At 36.9% G+C, this 20,045-nt stretch overlaps 4 protein-coding genes across 20 annotated transcripts in view; all 4 read right to left on the reverse strand.

The window, feature by feature from the left end:
* The window catches only part of LOC103032185 (zinc finger protein 239), a 54,523-nt gene that overhangs the window by 25,786 nt on the left and 8,692 nt on the right, over nucleotides 1–20,045 (reverse strand). Inside the window, exon 1 of one of the 7 annotated variants that reach the window (XM_049476689.1) lies at nucleotides 13,470–13,616. The exons of 2 other annotated variants lie outside the window; for them this stretch is intronic. The gene's annotated coding sequence lies outside the window, so the exon portion shown is untranslated. Of the gene's footprint in view, nucleotides 1–4,572; nucleotides 4,812–9,249; nucleotides 9,359–13,469; nucleotides 13,617–20,045 lie in introns of those variants that run through there. 4 more of the 7 variants (XM_049476684.1, XM_049476687.1, XM_049476690.1 and 1 more) reach the window with 4 other exon arrangements.
* On the reverse strand, nucleotides 86–19,648 carry LOC107196851 (zinc finger protein 3-like). The gene is made up of 2 exons (XM_049476712.1): nucleotides 19,376–19,648; nucleotides 86–3,454 (listed from the first exon to the last, which is right to left on the reverse strand). The coding sequence occupies exon 2, from the start codon at nucleotides 3,335–3,337 to the stop codon at nucleotides 2,639–2,641; it is 699 nt and encodes a 232-aa protein (XP_049332669.1). The 5' UTR covers nucleotides 3,338–3,454; nucleotides 19,376–19,648; the 3' UTR covers nucleotides 86–2,638.
* LOC125801072 (zinc finger protein ZFP2-like) overlaps nucleotides 5,462–20,045 on the reverse strand; it is a 98,926-nt gene continuing 84,342 nt past the window's right edge. For 4 of the 6 annotated variants that reach the window (XM_049476654.1, XM_049476658.1, XM_049476657.1 and 1 more), the window contains exon 2: nucleotides 5,462–7,771. In XM_049476654.1, coding sequence (XP_049332611.1) covers nucleotides 6,512–7,645 — 1,134 coding nt within the window. In that variant the 5' untranslated portion in view covers nucleotides 7,646–7,771 and the 3' untranslated portion in view covers nucleotides 5,462–6,511. Of the gene's footprint in view, nucleotides 7,772–9,249; nucleotides 9,361–13,305; nucleotides 13,322–20,045 lie in introns of those variants that run through there. The other 2 variants (XM_049476660.1, XM_049476655.1) reach the window with 2 other exon arrangements.
* The window catches only part of LOC125801073 (zinc finger protein 3-like), a 93,994-nt gene continuing 84,344 nt past the window's right edge, over nucleotides 10,396–20,045 (reverse strand). For 4 of the 6 annotated variants that reach the window (XM_049476664.1, XM_049476666.1, XM_049476667.1 and 1 more), the window contains exon 2: nucleotides 10,396–12,216. In XM_049476664.1, the coding sequence (XP_049332621.1) occupies nucleotides 11,188–12,066 (879 nt within the window). In that variant the 5' untranslated portion in view covers nucleotides 12,067–12,216 and the 3' untranslated portion in view covers nucleotides 10,396–11,187. Of the gene's footprint in view, nucleotides 12,217–13,305; nucleotides 13,470–15,129; nucleotides 17,469–20,045 lie in introns of those variants that run through there. The other 2 variants (XM_049476669.1, XM_049476663.1) reach the window with 2 other exon arrangements.

Below are 20,045 nucleotides of genomic sequence, written 5' to 3' on the forward strand. Positions count from 1 at the left end.
TAAAATGATTTTTAAGAACAGCTAAACACAGTTCTGCAGGTCAAACGCGGAGGAGTTTACGTGCGAGAGACAGAGAGAGAGAGAGAGAGAGACACAGAGAGAGAGAGAGAGAGAGAGAGAGAGAGAGAGAGAGAGAGAGAGAGAGAGAGAGAGATTTGCGTGTTCTGGTGAGAACTACTCACAGGTGAAGGTTCTCTTTGATCTCCTCGTGCTCCTATTCTAGTCCCATTCATAATTCTGCAGCTCCCTCAGTGTTTTCTGCCGTATTTTGCGGCTAGCGCGAGCGCTTACAACTGACACCGCGGACCGCGAGGTGCCGCCGCGTTTGTGCCGAATCCGACTCTCTGCTGAATCTGACTCCCGCTTCGCGGACAGAATCGGCACAACACCCCCGCTGTAGAACTGCGGTAGTGAAAACAGCGCTTATAAATAAATTAGTTTAGTTTCACTTTCAGTTTTCGTTATTTTCGTTATTTTTTTTTTAATAAAAATATAATTAAAAAACAGACGCCTACATCTCGGACTATTTTCTGGAGCCCGGGTCGGATTTACGGGCGGGCCTCGGGTCATGTCGGGTTCGGGCAGAGAATCTAAGCTCTAGAGAGCTTGGACTCCGGAGAGCAATCTCCAGCTACAAAAAAACGCCAGCGGGCATCTAAAGTTTGGGAGCATTTCACGCAAAAGGGCAACAATGTGGTCCTCTGCCATATGTGCAAAAGGAGCACTATGTCAACAGGGTCACACAGTAAGTTACCGTTTACATCAGGGTCTCCGCGGGTGTCCTTAAAAAGACTTAAGGCTGTCTACCAAAGGTTTTAAACCTGCCACAGGCAGAAATTATACATTTTTGGTTTATATTTATATATATAGTTTCCAGAAACAGTAGCATTATTCATAAGTTCAGGTGTTTAGCTAAGCTAGCTGCCTTAAGTTATTTTAGCTAGCGCCGTTGGCGCTGCGGTGTCACACCGTATTCTGTCACCGTCGGAATTTTGTGACCAGTGCTCACGGTTATGAGCGTTCATTGGCAAAACGGAAGCTTTCTATACCTACACCTTACCCTCAGCCCTAAACTGAACCGTTTTGGCCAGTCGGGGTAAACATTAGAAACGAACACGTTTCGAATCGGCCAGTGCACCGGTCTGCTGAGAACTACTTGCCAGTGGTCACAAAATCTAGCGGTCACAGAAAACAACACACGGTTGTGGTGTATGGGAGCTTATCCATTTTTAGCGTTATAGATCTAAACAACGTGCTGTACATGTAAGTGATTATAAGTGTGGGGTTTGGTTTAGTAGGCTTGTGTTGTTGTTGTTGTTATTATATATAAATATAGTAATTTATCGTTTGCTTTAAAACGTAAAATAATAATTATTTAAATATGTTTCTCAATGAATAGATTAGTCGACTAATCGAAAAAAATAATCGTTAGAATAATCGTTTAAAAAATAATCGTTAGGGACAGCCCTAACAAGAACACAGATAGACATATGTGAGACAAGAGATACAAGACAATAGTGAAATAGTGATGGGAGGTGCAAGTATAAATATCTATATACTGTTGGTATTCTATTTTTATAACCTGTACAGTTGTCTTACAGTGCAGAAAAGGACATTTAAAAAATAATTATTGATATCATTATTTGTGGGAAGGACCATTTAACTAAAAGTGAGTGTTGAAGAGACCCAACCAACCAGAACCTTTAAATAAACAATAATTTAATGTCAAAAATCTAACATTAACTGATGCCTTAACTAATATTAAATAGATTATGTTTTAAATGTTGGTTTCTATCATCAACTTTAAAATATGTAATGCAACCAATTAAATTAAGTTTTATTATTTATTGTTCTGTGCTGTCAGGGAAACAACCAGATTCTGTCAAATAAATTATAACCAAGCTCTCAATTGATAATGTCTGATAATGTCCTTCAGCACAACATCTCAGTTGTCTGCAAAACAAGGCCTTGTAACACTGTAACACAGCTGTAGTGATCCATTATATAAAAGGTCAAATATCCCACAAGGATATGCAGGGGTTGGACAATGAAACTGAAACACCTGGTTTTAGAGCACAGTAATTGATTGTGGTGACGGACAGTTCTGGTGGAAACAGGAGAGTTGAGGTGCACATTGAATTCTGCATGATTTGATCAGCCGTGGTTTTATGTTTTTTGGATACGATCCGGGTTAGCACCCGAAAATCCCTTTCAGACAGCTTCCTCTTACAGCGTCCACAGTTAATCCTGTTGGATGTGGTTGGTCCTTCTTGGTGGTATGCTGACATTACCCTGGATACCGTGACTCTTGATGCATCACAAAGACTTGCTGTCTTGGTCACAGATGCTCCAGCAAGACGTGCACCAACAATTTGTCCTCTTTTGAACTCTGGTATGTCTCCCATAATGTTGTGTGCATTGCAATATTTAGAGCAGAACTGTGCTCTTACCCTGCTAATTGAACCTTCACACTCTGCTCTTACTGGTACAATGTGCAATTAATGAAGATTGAACACCACGCTGCTCCAATTTAGCCATGAAACCTAAAATCCCACACTAAAATGATGACAGGTGTTTCAGTTTCATTGTCCAACCCCTGAACATGTGTAAAACAATCCATAATAAGAGTGTTGTTGGGTTATTTTCTGTCACTGCTCTGAACGCACTTGTGTTTCTTTAATGTATGCGAGTGCCTGAAGCTTATCCCACAATCTGAACAGTAATACGGTTTCTCTCCAGTGTGAATGCGCTGGTGTACATTGAGATCACTCTGATAAGGGAAACTCTTCCCGCAGTCTGGACAATAAAACGGTTTCTCTCCTGTGTGAATGCGACGGTGTCTGTTGAGATGACTCAGTTGATTAAAACTCTTTCCACATTCTGTGCAGGGATACGGTTTCTCTCCGGTGTGAGACTGAAGGTGTGTGTTGAGATGACTCGGTTGTTTAAAAGTCTTTTCACACTTTGTGCAGTGATATGGTTTCTGTCCTGTGTGAATGCGCCGATGTGTGATGAGAGTACTCAGCAGATTAAAACTTTTTCCACAGTCTGAACAGTGATACGGTTTCTCTCCTGTGTGAATGCGTCTGTGTTTTTTCAGAATACTCAGTTGATTAAAACTCTTTCCACACTCTGAGCAGTGATGTGGTTTTTCTCCAGTGTGAATGCGCTGGTGTATGTTGAGAGTACTCTGTTGATTAAAACATTTTCCACAGTCTGAACAGTGATACGGTTTCTCTCCTGTGTGAATGCGCTGGTGTTTTTTCAGATCACTCAGTTGATGAAAACTCTTCTTACACTCTGAACAGAGGTGAGTTTTCTCCTGGTCTGGCTTCATTTTTCTGAGAGATGTAGCAAACAACTATTGCAGGTATTACATTACAGATCTTTGTGGAATCGACTGATTAGTTGTTTGTGAAGAAGAACATCAACCAAGAAGGAATGTCCATTTGTTCTGCAAGAGACATAAAAAAAAATGTGAAATGCAACAAAAGCAGTATAACAAAAAAAAACACAAGTACATCCTAAAGTTTGTTAATAAAACTGTCAAATTTTAAAGTTTACAGTCTTTCGGATCAGGCTACACAACAAGAATGACCATGCTTGACCATGCTCCTTGACCAGTAGGACCAAAATGAAAAACACAACATACACAATGATGGTAAAGAGTTGGTTAACCAGCTTGATTATCAGCATAGGGGTGCTTTTACCTGGCAGACCATGTTATCCACCAAAGACCAGTTTATATCCTCTAAAACCAGCTAACACAACGCTGGTTGGTCTTGATATAGATTTTTATTGATATACCAATATATAAAATGCTAAATTGCAGTCACATGTATTTACTATGCATAACGTCATCATGGCGCAATGTTTAATGTATAGTTATTGGTGAGCCGTGCAGTAGAAGTACTAAAACAAACTTGCTTTTATAATTTTTGGAGAATTTAAATCAATAATACTGGAGACGAGCCCAGACGAGCTGTGAAAGGATGCGAGTGACTCTTTGAAATAATTTTAATCTGATAACAACACCAGGGCAACGTTACCAAGGAGAGAACTAAGGTTAGAAGAGAGCTAGCCAAGATTAGCGGCGAGCTAGCTACCATACTAACGTTAGCGGCGAGCTGGCTACGTTACCAAGGAGACAACTAAGGTTAGCAGAGAGCTAGCCTAAATTAGCGGTGAGCTAGCTACCATACTAACGTTAGCGGCGAGCTGGCTACGTTACCAAGGAGACAACTAAGGTTAGCAGAGAGCTAGCCAAGATTAGCGGTGAGCTAGCTACCATACTAACGTTAGCGGCGAGCTGGCTACGTTACCAAGGAGACAACTAAGGTTAGCAGAGAGCTAGCCAAGATTAGCGGTGAGCTAGCTACCATACTAACGTTAGCAGCGAGCTGGCTACGTTACCAAAGAGAGAACTAAGGTTAGCAGAGAGCTAGCAAACATACTTACATTTCAGCTCTTTTATTTTGTTATTAAGAACATATTTGGCCTCAACACAAACAGAACCTTAACGTTCTGTTACCAGTCAATGACCAATAAATACAGAGAGGAACTTCTCCATACCTTCTATAGATCAGCTGATCCTGTTCCTCCAGAGATGTGGAACCAAACCCCCCAAAAACACTCCAGCTGTAGAACCGGAGAATCTCCACTACTGTACAGCTTCTTCTCCTTCTTACTCTTTTTTCTGGTTATTTTTTTGCCCGCTTGCAATTTTAGTGCATTACCCCCATCTACTGGACTGAGGTGTGATCACACTGAAGCTTAATACGGTTTCTCTCCTGTGTGAATGCACCGGTTACCATATAACTACGTTTTCAAGTATGTCTTCCTGGTACACATGACACTGTGGATAGAGGAATATTAAATACCTTCACAACGTCAAATACAGTTGGGGAAAAAATTAGACCACTTTCTTTGATTTTACCAAGTTTAAAACCTCTGGAATATAATCAATCATCAAACCGGACTGAACTGCTTGATTTTTCTGCACCAGGAGTAAAGGCATAAAGTTCAAAAGCTGTGTGTAAGACAGGTGGAAAAGAACATGTCAAGATGTATAAAAACTTTGATTAAAAACCAGTGTTATTCCATATATATTAAACATACCTGAGATAAAAATGACATCTAGCTGCAAAATATCTGTATTTTCTAGGAATTTCTACTAGTCATTAATTCAAGATTTCCAGAAGTAGTTTTGCCTAGTCTTGACGTGCATTTAAATTACACTAATTAAATATTATCCTAAACAATTTAAAATATCTTTCCTTGAAATTAAGACTATCACTAAAAGTGATTAGTCAAAAGAATAATTACTCCATTTAGGCTACGTTCACATTACCAGGCTAAAGTGACTCGAATCTGATTTTTTTCATGGCTGTGTGAACGTGTCGAATCCGATTTTTTTAAACAGAATTGAGTCACTTTCATATGGGGTCCTAAATCAGATACTTACACAGACAAATGTAAAAATGGCTTGCCATAAACAATTACACATTTACTGATTGGATTCACCATATCTCCCAAATGGAGCTCTACTGAGAGTCTGGAACACAATGCGAATATTGGGTACAAAAACTCCCAATCCTAATGAATTACTGTTAAAATCTCAAAAAGTAAAAATTGCCATGAAAAGACGACCACAAATCCAAGTTTAAAATGTAAAATATATTAGCATTGTGTCAGCATTACAGATACGTGTTAGGAAAACATTAGGAACAAAACAAAGTAAATGTAATTGTTTTATCAACAAGGCAAAACACATTTACAACACAGTTAAAAAAAAAAATGAGAGAGAGATTAGTTTTGAGAGCACCTTTGTGTGGGTGTCCCTCTCCTAACTCAAATATCAAAAGGATGTTAACTCAATCAATGTTCATTTTTACACAGCTAATGCGTTGAAACAACATAAATATCTATATACTATTTATACTATTTACTATTTATTGGTATTCTATTTTTATAAACTGTACGGTTGTCTTGCCATGTAGAAAAGGACATTTAAATTATAATTATTAATATCATTATTTGTAGGAAGCACCATTCACCAAAAAGCATTGTGAGCGTAGAAGAGTCCCAACCAAACAAAATCTTTAAATATCTTTAAATACAATGATTCAATATCAGAATTTCAACACTAACTGATGCCTAATAGCCAATGTTAAATAAAGGTTGTTTTAAAGCTGTCTTTTTCATCATTAACCTTAAATTATGTTTTATTCAATGTTCTGTGCTGTCAGGGAAACTACCAGATTTGGTCAAATAAATTATAACCAAGCTCTCAGTTGATAATGTCTGATAATGTCCTTCAGCACAACATCTCAAGGCCTTGTAACACAGCTAAAGTGACTACACAATAAAAGGTCTAATATACATTTGCAAAACAATCCATACTAACAGTGTTGTGTGGTCATTTTGTGTCACTGCTCTGAACGCACTTGTGTTTCTTAAATGTTGGTGAATGCCTCAAGCGTATCTTACAATCTGAACAGTAATACGGTTTCTATCCTGTGTGAATGCGCTGGTGTACATTGAGATCACTCTGATAAGGGAAACTCTTCCCGCATTCTGGACAATAAAACGGGTTCTCTCCCGTGTGATTGCGAAGGTGTGTGTTGAGATGACTCGGTTGTTTAAAACTCTTTCCACACTCTGTGCAGGGATACGGTTTCTCTCCTGTGTGAATGCGTTGATGTTTGTTGAGAGTACTCAGTAGATTAAAACATTTTCCACAGTCTGAGCAGTGATACGGTTTCTCTCCAGTGTGAATGTTCTGGTGTTGTTTGAGGTAACTTTGTGAAGTAAAACAGTTCTTACATTCTGAGCACTGATACGGTTTCTCTCCAGTGTGAATGCGCTGGTGTGCTTTGAGATTACTCTGCTGAATAAACCTCTTTCCACACTCTGAGCATTGATACGGTTTCTCTCCTGTGTGAATGCGCTGGTGTTCTTTGAGAGCACTCTTTGTAGTAAAAGAATTCTTACATTCTAAGCAGTAATACGGTTTCTCTCCAGTGTGAACGTGCTGGTGCGTGATGAGATTACCCAGTCGATTAAAACCCTTTCCACAGTCTGAGCAGAAATATGGTTTCTCTCCCGTGTGAATAAGCTGATGTCTTTTGAGATGTCTTTGATTAATAAAACTCTTCCCACATTCTGAGCACTGATACGGTTTCTCTCCAGTGTGAATGCGCTGGTGTTCTTTGAGGCCACTCTGTGTAGTAAAAGAATTATTACATTCTGGGCAGGAATATGGTCTCTCTCCAGTGTGAATGCGCTGGTGTGCGATGAGATAACTCAGTTGATTAAAACTATTCCCACAGTCTGAGCAGTGATACGGTTTCTCTCCAGTGTGAATGCGTTGGTGTATGTTGAGATTACTCTGTTTAGTAAAACTCTTCCCGCACTCTAAGCAGTGATATGGTTTTTCTCCAGTGTGAATGCGCCGGTGTGCGTTGAGATTACTCTGTGTATTAAAACTCTTCCCACAGACTGAGCACTGATACGGTTTCTCTCCTGTGTGAATGCGCTGGTGTTTTTTGAGATCACTTAGATGATTAAAACTCTTCTTACACTCTGAACAGAGGTGAGCTTTCTCCTGGTCTGGCTTCATTTTTCTGAGAGATGTAGCAAACATCTATTGCAGGTATTACATTACAGATCTTTGTGGAATCGCCTGATTGGTTGTTTGTGAAGATGAACATCAACCAAGTAGAAAAGTTGTTTCTAGGATCAGGACACTTGGACCAGGACAGCATTTGTTCTGGAAGAGACATAGAAAAAAACAAATGTGAAATGCAACAAAAGCTGGTCAGTCTTTCTCTATCAGAAAGCAGTATAGCAATGGTCTTCATATTTTAAAAAAAATACACAAATACACCTTGAAGTTTGTGAATAAAACTGTCAAATTATACAGTTTACAGTCTTTCGGATCAAGCTACACAACAAGATTGACCAACATACACTATGATGGTAAAGAGTTGGTTAACCAGCTTGCTTATCAGCATAGCCTAGGGATGCTTTTACATGGAAGACCATGTTATCCACCAAAGACCAGTTTATATCTTCTAAAACCAGCTACCAGACAAACTGGATTTAAGAAAGATTAAGATTTTTATGGTGTCACATCAATGTCAAAAGTCAGGGACCAAAAAAAAACACAGGTGAAAAAAGATTAACCAGCGTGTTTTAACATTGTGTGTGTGTGTAAATTAACTTCTCATGAGCACAAATGTCGCGAAACTCGCGAGCAAGCTATTGGCTGATATCTCCAGGGTTTGTGAAGGACCGGGTGTTCTATCGAATTGTCCTACTTTGTCGAACCGTGCTGCCCTAATGTATATTTGTAACTGTAAAAATACAAAAGAAGCACTATTTTAGGGCATGTACCCAGTGAAATTCCAGTAGATGTACGTTATTAGATTTGGATTGCATAAATCATTGTATCATGGCAAAGTTATGGCAAATATAGCTCATTACAAACTGCTTTTATATTTATTTTTGTGATAACAATTGTAATTTTTAGTTTCCATTTAAGTTACACTTTTGTGCAATAACAGTGCGTCCAGGTTGTTTATTATTTATGTATTATTAATTTAAAAAAAACACGATAAATAATGAAATTGTGTATGTCAGCGCATGCGCAGTACCTTTGGGAAGCATGTATCGATGGGTACGACGATTCGACAGAACACCGGGACGCGATTTGTCCCGTATTTTCGAGGTTAGTTATTAAGGCGGGTGAGTGATCAACGTTGATTAAACGTTTATTAAACGTTGAAATGCCTGTTGGGTAAATTTAAATTTGAAATAAATGTCTTGTTGTTTTTAAAAGAAGGGTAATTATATATATACATATACATATACACTGGACTTTGAGGGGAATTTCCTTACCATACCTTTTCTTTAAGTAGAAAAAAAAAAACAATAAAAAAAAGTCCAAAAGTGTTAAAATGATTGTTGTGTCTCAATGGACATTTACACAAAATTAAACAAGCATTAAACTGGGTAGCATCTATGCAAGATTTTATTTTTTTTAATAACAGTTCTTTTATTTTGTTATTAAGAACATATCTATACGCAAATATGAGTCCAAAGCTAGTTAATTAAACTACTTTAGCCAAACAAATAGAATTATAAACACACATCATATAGGAAGCAGCATGGCCCTCAACACAAACAGAACCTTAACGTTATGTTACCAGTCAATGACCGATAATAAAGAGAGGAACTTCTCCATACCTTCTATAGATCAGCTGATCCTGTTCCTCCAGAGATGTGGAACCAAACCCCCCAAAAACACTCCAGCTGTAGAACCAGAGAATCTCCACTACTGTACAGCTTCTTCTCCTTCTTATTCTTTTTCTCTGGTTATTTTTTTGCCCGCTTGCAATTTCAGTGCATTTACCCCCATCTACTGGACTGAGTTGTGATCACACTGAAGCTTAATACGGTTTCACTCCAGTGTGAACGCACCGGTTACCATTTAACTACGTTTTTAATGTATTTTAGATGTATTTCTGGTACCCATGACACTGTGGATAGAGGAATATATACCTTATAAATACCTTCACAACGTCAAATACAGTTCTATGGAAAAGATAAGACCACTTTATTTGATTACTCTGGAATATAATCAATCATCAAACCAAGCTGAACTGCTTGAATTTTAGCACCGGAGTAAAGCAGCATAAAGTTATCCAAAAGCAGTGTGTAAGACTGGTGGAGGAGAACATGATGCCAAGATGCATGAAAGAAACTGTGATTAAAAACCAGCGTCATTCCATATATATTAAACATACCTGAAATAAAATTTACATCTAGCTGCAAAATATCTGTATTTTCTAGGAATTTCTACTGCTACTTTCTACTACGGTCATTGAAATTAAGCTTATGTAAAAGTGATTAGTCAAAGTTGAATTAATTTAGGCTACATTCACATTACCGGGCTAAAGTGACTACTGTTGCCAACTCCTCAGTAAGGAAAGTAGCTATTGGCTGTCCTAAAAAACAGAGTTAAATATATATATATATATATATATATATATATATATATATATATATATATATATATATATATATATATATTAAAGGTACCTGAAATAAAAATGACATCTAGCTGCAAAATATCTGTGTTTTCTAGGAATTTCTACTAGTCATATACTAGTCTCTACTTACATTCAAAATATTTAGGATTTAAACTGAAATTACACTAATCAAATCATATATCCTGAACAACTTAAAATATTTTTCATTGAAATTAAGACTATGTAAAAGTGACTAGTCAAAGTATAATTACTCCATTTACGTTACGTTCACATTACTGTTAAAATCATAAAAAAGTAAAAATTGCCATGAAAAGATGACCACAAATCCAAGTTTAAAATGTAAAAAATATTATTATATTCTTGACTACTTGTGTCAGCATTACAGATACATATAAGGAAAACATTAGGAACAAAACAATGTAAATGTAATTGTATACAGACAAAGAGAAAGAGAGGGGTATTGAGAGCAACCTTGGGTGTCCCTCAAAAGGACAGTGAACTCAACTTTCATTTTAACATCGTTAATGAGTTGAAACAACATTGATCTTCATCTTCATCACAATTGATTTATTTCGGCACATCAATTTTACTTTGATTCAACACTGATTCAATAAGTTTACTCTACATTAAATATCTATATGCTGTTGGTATTCCATTCTCATAACCTTTACAGTGATCTTGCAGTGTAAAAAAGAACATTTAAATAATAATAATTAATATTATTATTATTATTAGTGGGAAGCACCATTCACCTAAAAGCATTGTGAGTGTAGAAGAGTCACAACCAAACAAAACCTTTAAATAAACAATGATTTAATGTCAGAATTTCAACACTAACTGATGCCTATAGTCAATGTTAAATAAAGGTTTTTTAATGTTGGATTTCTATCATCAACCTTACAATATGTAATGCAATCAAAAAATGTATGTTTATTTAATGTTCTTTGCTGTCAGGGAAACTACCAGATTTGATCAAAGAAATTATAACCAAGCTCTCAGTTGATAATGTCTGATAATGATGTCCTCACAAATACATCTCAAATGATGTATTATCAATTGCCCATTAATGATATATGCTTGTAAAACAGTTAATAATAAGAGTATTTTGGTAGGAATGTCTTCAGTTGCCTCTTCACTCTACTTTAAAATCTGTGTTGAAACTGGTGGTGGTTAAAGGATTGCACTTGTGTCTCCTAAACGTATTTAAATGCATGAAGCTCGTCTCACAGTCTGAGCAGTGATACGGTTTCTCTCCAGTGTGAATGCGCTGGTGTTGTTTGAGGTGACTCTGTGTAGTAAAACAATTCTTACATTCTGAGCACTGATACGGTTTCTCCCCAGTGTGAATGCGTAGGTGTGCTATGAGATTACTCTGCTGAATAAAACTCTTTCCACACTCTGAGCAGTGATACGGTTTCTCTCCAGTGTGAATGCGCTGGTGTTCTTTGAGAGCACTCTGTGTAGTAAAAGAATTCTTACATTCTAAGCAGTAATATGGTTTCTCTCCAGTGTGAACGTGCTGGTGCGTGATGAGATTACTCAGTCGATTAAAACTCTTCCCACAGTCTGAGCAGAAATATGGTGTCTCTCCTGTGTGAATAAGCTGATGTCTTTTGAGATTTCTCTGCTGAATAAAACTCTTCCCACACTCTGAGCAGTGATACGGTTTCTCTCCAGTGTGAATGCGCTGGTGTTCTTTAAGGCCACTTTGTGTAGTAAAAGAATTCTCACATTCTGGGCAGGAATATGGTCTCTCTCCTGTGTGAATGCGCTGGTGTGTGATGAGATGACTAAGTTGATTAAAACTATTCCCACAGTCTGAGCAGTGATACGGTTTCTCTCCAGTGTGAATGCGCTGGTGTGTGTTGAGATTACTCTGTGTACTAAAATTCTTCCCGCACTCTAAGCAGTGATAAGATTTCTCTCCAGTGTGAATGCGCTGGTGCACAAGGAGATGATTCAGTCGATTAAAACTCTTCCCACAGTCTGAACAGTGATGTGTTTTCTCCATGTCTGGATTTGGATTAAATTGTCTGTGAGATAGAGCAAACAGTTTCTGCAGGTACTGGAAATTCTTCTGGATGCCTTGTGCTCAAATCGGTTGTTTGTGGAAAGTTGGCACCAGGATCAGGAGAAGACTTAGACAAGGACAGAATTCATTCTGGAAGAGACAAAGAAAAAAGAAACATGAAATGCAAGAAATGCATGTTGTTTAATTACTTCAGTCAGTTCTGCTCTATAGATAAAACTGTACTATATTCTCTCACCATTCCATGTGATTGAATTCTGATTTTTCCAGATTGCCAAAGTTCCATTGCCAAAAGTTTGCATTTCTAGGTGCTAAAATCAAGTAGTAACTGTCAGTAGTATTGTAATAAGAAGTGGAAGATCTGATAGGCCATGCAAAGTGATAGCACGGTCAGCTGATGCTAAGGCACATAGTGCGCAGAGGGCACAAACCTTCCAACCAAAGTAAGATCCATTCATGGATGGGTTGGTGTGGGAGAACGTGACTAGCCTGAAAAAAAGTTCTGACCTTATCCAAACAGACAATCTTTGGGATAAATTAGAACATTACATTACATTTGGCAGACACTTTTATCCAAAGCGACTTACAAATAATAATTTGTACATTACCAATAGAGGACAAAAGAAATTCAAGACAAAAAACATGTTTAAGCAGGGCCTAAAAGAGGCCCAAGTGAAATAGTGGGATAGAGGAGGAAAGGAGGGGAAGCAGGAAATTAGGTTAGAAGTAGGACCAAGAAGTACCAACCACATCCAACAGGATTAACTGTGGACGCTGTAAGAGGAAGCTGTCTGAAAGGGATGTTCGGGTGCTAACCCTGATTGTATCCAAAAACATAAAACCACGGCTGATCAAATCACGCGGAATTCAATGTGCACCTCAACTCTCCTGTTTCCACCAGAACTGTCCGTCACCACAATCAATTACTGTGCTCTAAAACCAGGTGTTTCAGTTTCATTGTCCAACCTCTGTATGTCTAAAAATGTTTCTATTGCTCAGTTTACCTATTGCTTACGAATAAAGTCACATAGAGAAGAAGAGGACAATAAGGTGCTAGTGGGTAAAGTTTGTTCAATGTCTATCCTCCTTTTAAGGATAATTTCACTGGGAGAACACACATCAACAAACAGATTAAGACAGTGTTTTTACTGAATATTAACACAAATTAATGTATTTCTTAATCTGCTCAATAATGTGTTGAAGAGAGGAACTTCTCCATACCTTCTATAGATCAGCTTATCCTGTTCCTCCAGAGATGTGGAACCAAACCCCCCAAAAACACTCCAACTGTAGAACCAGAGAATCTCCACTACTGTACAGCTTCTTCTCCTTCTTCTTTACAGGTTATGGAGGCTGCAGAACAACAACAAGATCATTACTGACACCTACTGGTCTGGAGTATGAAGCAGCACTGAGGGATAAAATAACTGCAGAGAAATCATCTTAAATACAATCTTTTTAAATTAAACTATACACCCCAACAGGCTGGCCAGCTCCAGAATGTTTAGATCTGCTACTGTAGATCTCCGGAACTTAAGCGCTAAATCTGCCAACTACCTGTCAAAATAAGAGTCCTAAAATGCTTTGTCCAACCGTCCAATAATTTTAGGACTTTTATTTTGACAGCTAGTTGTCTAATATTATTATACTTTAGTAAAAAAAAAAAAAAAAAAAAAATGAAAAACCTACAAAATAAAATAACACTTAACCAAACTTAATTTTCATCACATAATGCATCCGATTTTAGAACTCATATAGTTATCCGGAGCATACCAATTTTATGCTGACTCGTTATAATTCAGTTATTGTTTGATTAATATTAATATAGGAAATTTATTCGTTTCCCTGTAAAAATATCATAATATTTATAATAAAATAAATATAATAATAATTATTAATATTAATATAATAGGATATTAATTAATATAGGATATTTCTTCGTTTCCTGTAAAAATATCATAATATTTATAATAAAATAAATATAATAATTATTATTATTATAGTTTATATTAGTACAGTATTATAATTGTCATTACTTTTTTTATTGTTTGTTAAAATTAACACTAACATCAATTATGATAGAAAATAATAATAAAAATAAACAGACCTTACAATGTACACCTCCACTATAGTACGTACTGTGATATTATATAACGTTATATATGAAATTTTCTATTCACTTCAGTGTGAGTTTTAGTATTACATTGATTTATAGTTTAAACAAATAAGTAATTAAGTAATCGTAAAGTCAACATAAATGTAAAGAAAGCTAATGTTTGACACATAATTAGCGTTAAAAGCAGCCTGTGATAAATATAAAATAGTAGGCTGTTGGGCTGGCCAGGTCCTTCCATTCAGGTCATAATATGTAGTTAACTCATTTGCTAAGTTGTCCAAATATCACAATTTACTTCACATTTAAAAGTGAGGACATTCATTGAATAGAAAATGGAAAGTGGTCAACCTGTGACAAGACCTTTTAACATTCAATGTATCTATAATTTACTTCACAAAAAGTAAAAAATCACTGTAGATATCTAAAAAGTATGTTTGATGTTGAGTTTAGTAACTATTTTGCAAATATAGTGACTATAGTGAGGTTCCATACTACACATACTACTAAATGTGAGGTCATTCTATCAAGTTAAAAGGTTGAAATATTTCAAATGACTATTTCACCTTCTCAAAATATAATTATAGACATTTCAATTTAGCAATGTATTAATTATAAATATATTACAAATATATGAAAATTAAGTCTGGTTACACAAATGAGTATTACGAAGGCTTGCTAAAACAGCCACATATTACTCACTGCTTTTAGTGCTAAATATCTCCTGAATGGAGCTCTACAAACAGACTGCAGCACAATTGTTCATGTGAGAAAATATACCACAGCATGAATATTAAACTAGAAACTACATGATAAACCAGTTTTGATGAATAGCTGTTAAAACCTCAAAAAGTCTCAAATATAAGATATTAAAATTGACTGGAAAACCTGTGTCAGTACTACAGATTCAAAAAAAGAAGAAGGAATCAAAATAAGGTAGAGTACATTTATTTTTATGTAGTGTCAACACATTTACATTTACAACCCAAAGACAGAGAGAGCTAAAAGCACAGTTAGCGTTTCAGAGCACATTTAATGTCCCCTCTTCTTAACTTCTAAACAGATTAAATCAAAAACATTATACCTTTTGTACAAAATAATGCACAATACATTGAAAGCATTGAAAACATTGTCTATATTACATTCACAAACATGCATTTTTTGGAGGTCATCCTCAATAGCTGTAATGAGCATGTAACAGTTTTATGTTTTTTTATAATTCATGTACACTATTATTTTGACGAAACTCATTACATTTTCATTCTGTTTTTTTTCTTTTTCTTAAAAACAGCAAAAGCATTCTGATAATGGCCTTGAGCAGAACATCTCAGCTAAAGATAATACATAATGATCATATACTTCTCAAGAATATACATTTATAAAACAATCAACAATCAGAGTGTTTGGTGGAGGTTGTCTTCATTTGCCCCTTCTGTCCACGTTTTAGTCCACCTACGGCATAGCCTGACCCACCTCCACAGAAAAGTAACTAAGCTGCGTAGCAAAGCAGAAGCATCAACTGTGATTGGTCCACTGAGCCTCCAGCTTCCGAGAACAAAGCAAACACACAAACCACAAGTATACACCCATGCACAACAGTGTAGACAACTCCCACAGACTACACCAGGGGTGTCCAAACTGCGGCCCGTTTCCTTTTTTGGAGTGGCCCGCGAGGTATTTTATAAATAGAATGAAAGTTGGCCCGCTGTTAAGCAGGTTTTTATAATGTGAGATTCAAAGTTTGAACGCTAGGTGTCAGAAACGGGCCAAAGAGTCTAAAAGCGGTGAGAGTGAAGTTGTTGCGCAGAAAAATGGGCCAAAGAGTCCAAAAGTGAAGAGAGAGTGTGCAGTTATAGCGCAGAAAAACGGGCCAAAGAGTCTAAAAGCGGAGAGAGTGTGCATTTCTAGCGCAGAAAAACGGGCCAAAGAGTCTAAAAGCGGAGAGAGTGTGCATTTCTAGCGCAGAAAAACGGGCCAAAGAGTCTAAAAGTTGCCGTAATTAAGGAGTTTAATATTAAGAGATATCATGAAATGAAACATCAATTTGAAACATCTTAGTTTACACAACACTGTCAAAGATAGATAAAGATAATAAGTCAAGTAAAATGGTGTGTAAATGAAAGTAATCAGGAAAATGTATTATTTAAAGTGGTATATATTTTATTATTTGTTTTATTATAGAGTCTGTGGCCCATGACTTTTTTTCCTTCTGGCCCCCAACAAAAAAGTTTGGACACCCCTGGATTACACCAAAGACTCAAAGCAGAAGTATAACATAATTCAGGCTTCAGAATCTGCATTAGGACCTGGGTGGCCGATGAAGTCTTTTTGCTTATTTTCTTCAATGTTGTTAATGCACTTGTGTTTCTTTAATGTTTTTGAATACCTGAAGCTTTTCTGACAATCTGAACAATAATACGGTTTGACTCCGGTGTGAATGAGCTGGTGTACTTTAAAATGACTCTGCGTCGTAAAACTCTTCCCACAGTCTGAACAGAGATATGGTTTCTCTCCAGTGTGAAAGCGCTGGTGTATTTTGAGATTACCTAGTTCATAAAAATGCTTCCCACAATCTGAGCACTGAAACGGTTTCTCTCCAGTGTGATTCCGATGATGTTTTTTGAGAGCACTCAGCTCATTAAAACTCTTCCCGCACTCTACGCAGTAATACGGTTTCTCTCCTGTGTGAGTGCGCTGGTGTGTTTTAAGGTGAGTCAGCCAATTAAAACTCTTCCCACAGTCTGAGCAGTGATACGGTTGTTCCCCTGTGTGAATGCGCTGGTGTGTTTTGAGATTTTTAAGTTGCCTAAACTTTTTTCCACACGCCGAGCAGTTATATGGCATCTCTCCAGTGTGAATGCGCTGGTGTTTATTGAGATAATTCAGTTCATTAAAACTTTTTCCACAGTCTGAGCAGTGATACGGTTTCTCTCCAGTGTGAATGCGCTGGTGTTTTTTGAGAGTACCTTGTTGAGCAAAACGTTTCCCACAGTCTGTGCAGTGATGTGGTTTCTCTCCTGTATGAATGCGTTGGTGTGTTCTGAGATTATTCAGTTGACTAAAACTCTTCCCGCAATCTGAGCAGGGATACGGTTTCTCTCCAGTGTGAACGCGCTGGTGAGTTTTTAGATTGCTCAGTTCACTAAAACTCTTTCCACAGTCTGAGCAGGGATACAGTTTCTCTCCAGTGTGAGTGCGCTGGTGTCTTTTCAGATAAATCTCCTTAGCAAAACTCTTCCCACAGTCTGAACAGTGGTGACTTTTCTCCATTCTGGAAGAGAAAGAAAAAATATTTGTGAAATGCAACAAGTTCAGGTAGTTTAACTACTGAAAAAAATATTTATGTCAATTCTGTTTTAGGGATGCAACAATTAGTGAACATAATCAACAACACAGGCTAGAGCTGGGCGATTAATCGATTTTATCGATTAATTCGAATTTACAGTTAAGTACGATGTGTTTTATGAAAATCGATTTTCTCTGAGTATTAATTTTCACCACGACGCTGCCCTGAGCTTAGCCCCGCCCCTCTCTCCCGCGCGCAGCCCCGCCCCTCTCTCCCTCGCGCACCCCCATTTCAACAATTTGTCTTAGTTTGAAAATTAGGTTTGAACATAAAGAAAACTTAAGAAAGCTAAAAAAAAAAATAATAAAATAAAAAACTGCTCTTATAAGATTTAACAATATGGCAAAAGTTATTTTGAGGAGGCTGCCTATTTAAAAAGCAACAGAAGTTTTTTATTTGTTGGAGTTCATTTGTATCATTTCTAACATACTTGAAGTGTGTTTTTTACTCACTTTTTTCTCTCTTACAATGTTAATCCTTTACAGCCTCAAAAACATGTATTATGCAAATTAGGCGATGACATCATTTAGCGACTTCTAGCGACTTTTAGGAGATTTTAGTAGGGGGGCTCTAACGGAGGGTATAAAAATTTGTTCACAGGTATTTTCCTTGCTTTAAACACAGTCTGTTTAAAGGCTGTGTATCTCTAAAAAATGCCTGAACACGCCACATAACAGACAAGGCAACAGCTATATTTACTGCATATCAGCTCGTTACACATTTAAACAAATTATCAGTGTTTAAATCCCACGTTTAGTGCCTCTGCTGTCTCTGGAGCGATAGCGAAAAGCAGCGAGTTAACAACGAGGTTCAGCTGCTGCTGCTGCGTTAAGAGAGCAGGTAGTAAAAGAAGTTAAAACTATTAAACGAACTAATAGCATAAATAATCTAAAGTACTTAATTTTTTTAGGATGTTGTTATAAAAATATGAATGTTAGTCATTATTAGGATAATATTGGTATGTCAAACTATTTAAATGTCTTTCAAAATTAGTGTGCAATAAAAACCTCTGCTGTATTATAATATATATCGCTGTAGAAAAAAACTAATTAGACCACTTAAAAATAATCAGTTTCTCTGATTTTGCTATTTATAGGTTTATGTTTGAGTAAAATGAACATTGTGGTTTTATTCTATAAACTACAGACAACATTTCTCCCAAATTCCAAATAAAAATATTTTCATTTAGAACATTTATTTGAAGAAAATGTAACAAAAAAAATAACAAAAAAGCAGAGCTTTCAGACCTCAAATAATGCAAAGAAAACAAGTTCATATTCATAAAGTTTTAAGAGTTCAGAAATCAATATTTGTTGGAATAACCCTAGTTTTTATGTATATTGGTATGTTGTCCTCCACCAGTCTTACATACTGCTTTTGGATAACTTTATGCTTTACACTCCTGGTGCAAAAATTCAAGCAGTTCAGTTTGGTGGTTTGATGGCTCGTGATCATCCATCTTCCTCTTGATTATATTCCAGAGGTTTTCAATTTGGTAAAAGCAAAGAAACTCATAGTTTTTAAGTGCTCTCTTATTTTTTTCCCCCCAGAGCTGTATGTTAGTATGCATTTAATAGTATCTCCCGTTAGTGAATCGCAGTTTATGTAAATCTATCTAAACTCATTAGATTCCTAAACCCAACATATGGATGCATGTGGGTCACAGCCAGACTGTTGATCAAAACTAAACTAGGAAAAGATCATCAACCGGATTCTGGATGAAGCTGCTTCTGTGTTGTTTAAATGCTGCAGATTTTGATGTTGATGTGTTTCTGTGAGTTTATAAGGAGTAAATGTAGAAGATCGTGTTGAAGAGAGGAACTTCTCCATACCTTCTATAGATCAGCTGATCCTGTTCCTCCAGAGATGTGGAACCAAACCCCCCAAAAACACTCCAGCTGTAGAACCAGAGAATCTCCACTACTGTACAGCTTCTTCTCCTTCTTCTTTACAGGTTATGGAGGCTGCAGAACAACTACAAGAGCATTACTGACACCTACTGATCTGGAGGGATGGAGAACTGCAGTGAAATCACCTTAAAGAAAATCATCTTAAATTAAATTATACATCCCAACACATCTAAAATTAAGAAGAACCTGCCTATGCACTACACCCATGCCTGTTCCATAATATAGAAACCACTTTAAATAAAAGAAAAGAAAAATCATAGTGAGGCTTTCCTTTGTAAAAGAAAAGTGCATTTGAGTATTTTTTTTAAGTATACTTAACCTCCTAAGACCGGTACTCTTGTATGGCAGGCATGTTTTTTTAGTTATCTTTGCTATTGTCACGTCCTGGTCTTGTCTCATGTCTCTGTGTGTCCCATGTGACCTGTGCCCCTGTGTTCTGTCTCAGTACTTTTCCACCTGTGTTAATTGTAGCTCCGCCCCTTCCCCAGGTGTTTCCTATTCTAGTGTGTTTCCTGTTTCTTTAAATAGATCCCCTGTGCCACTTGTCCCTCGTCGGTCTTTGCACCTTCCTCTGTTGTTTTGTCTCTCTGTG

Source organism: Astyanax mexicanus, chromosome 4 (assembly GCF_023375975.1).
Source record: "Astyanax mexicanus isolate ESR-SI-001 chromosome 4, AstMex3_surface, whole genome shotgun sequence".
In the NCBI taxonomy this organism is placed as follows: domain Eukaryota; kingdom Metazoa; phylum Chordata; class Actinopteri; order Characiformes; family Acestrorhamphidae; genus Astyanax; species Astyanax mexicanus.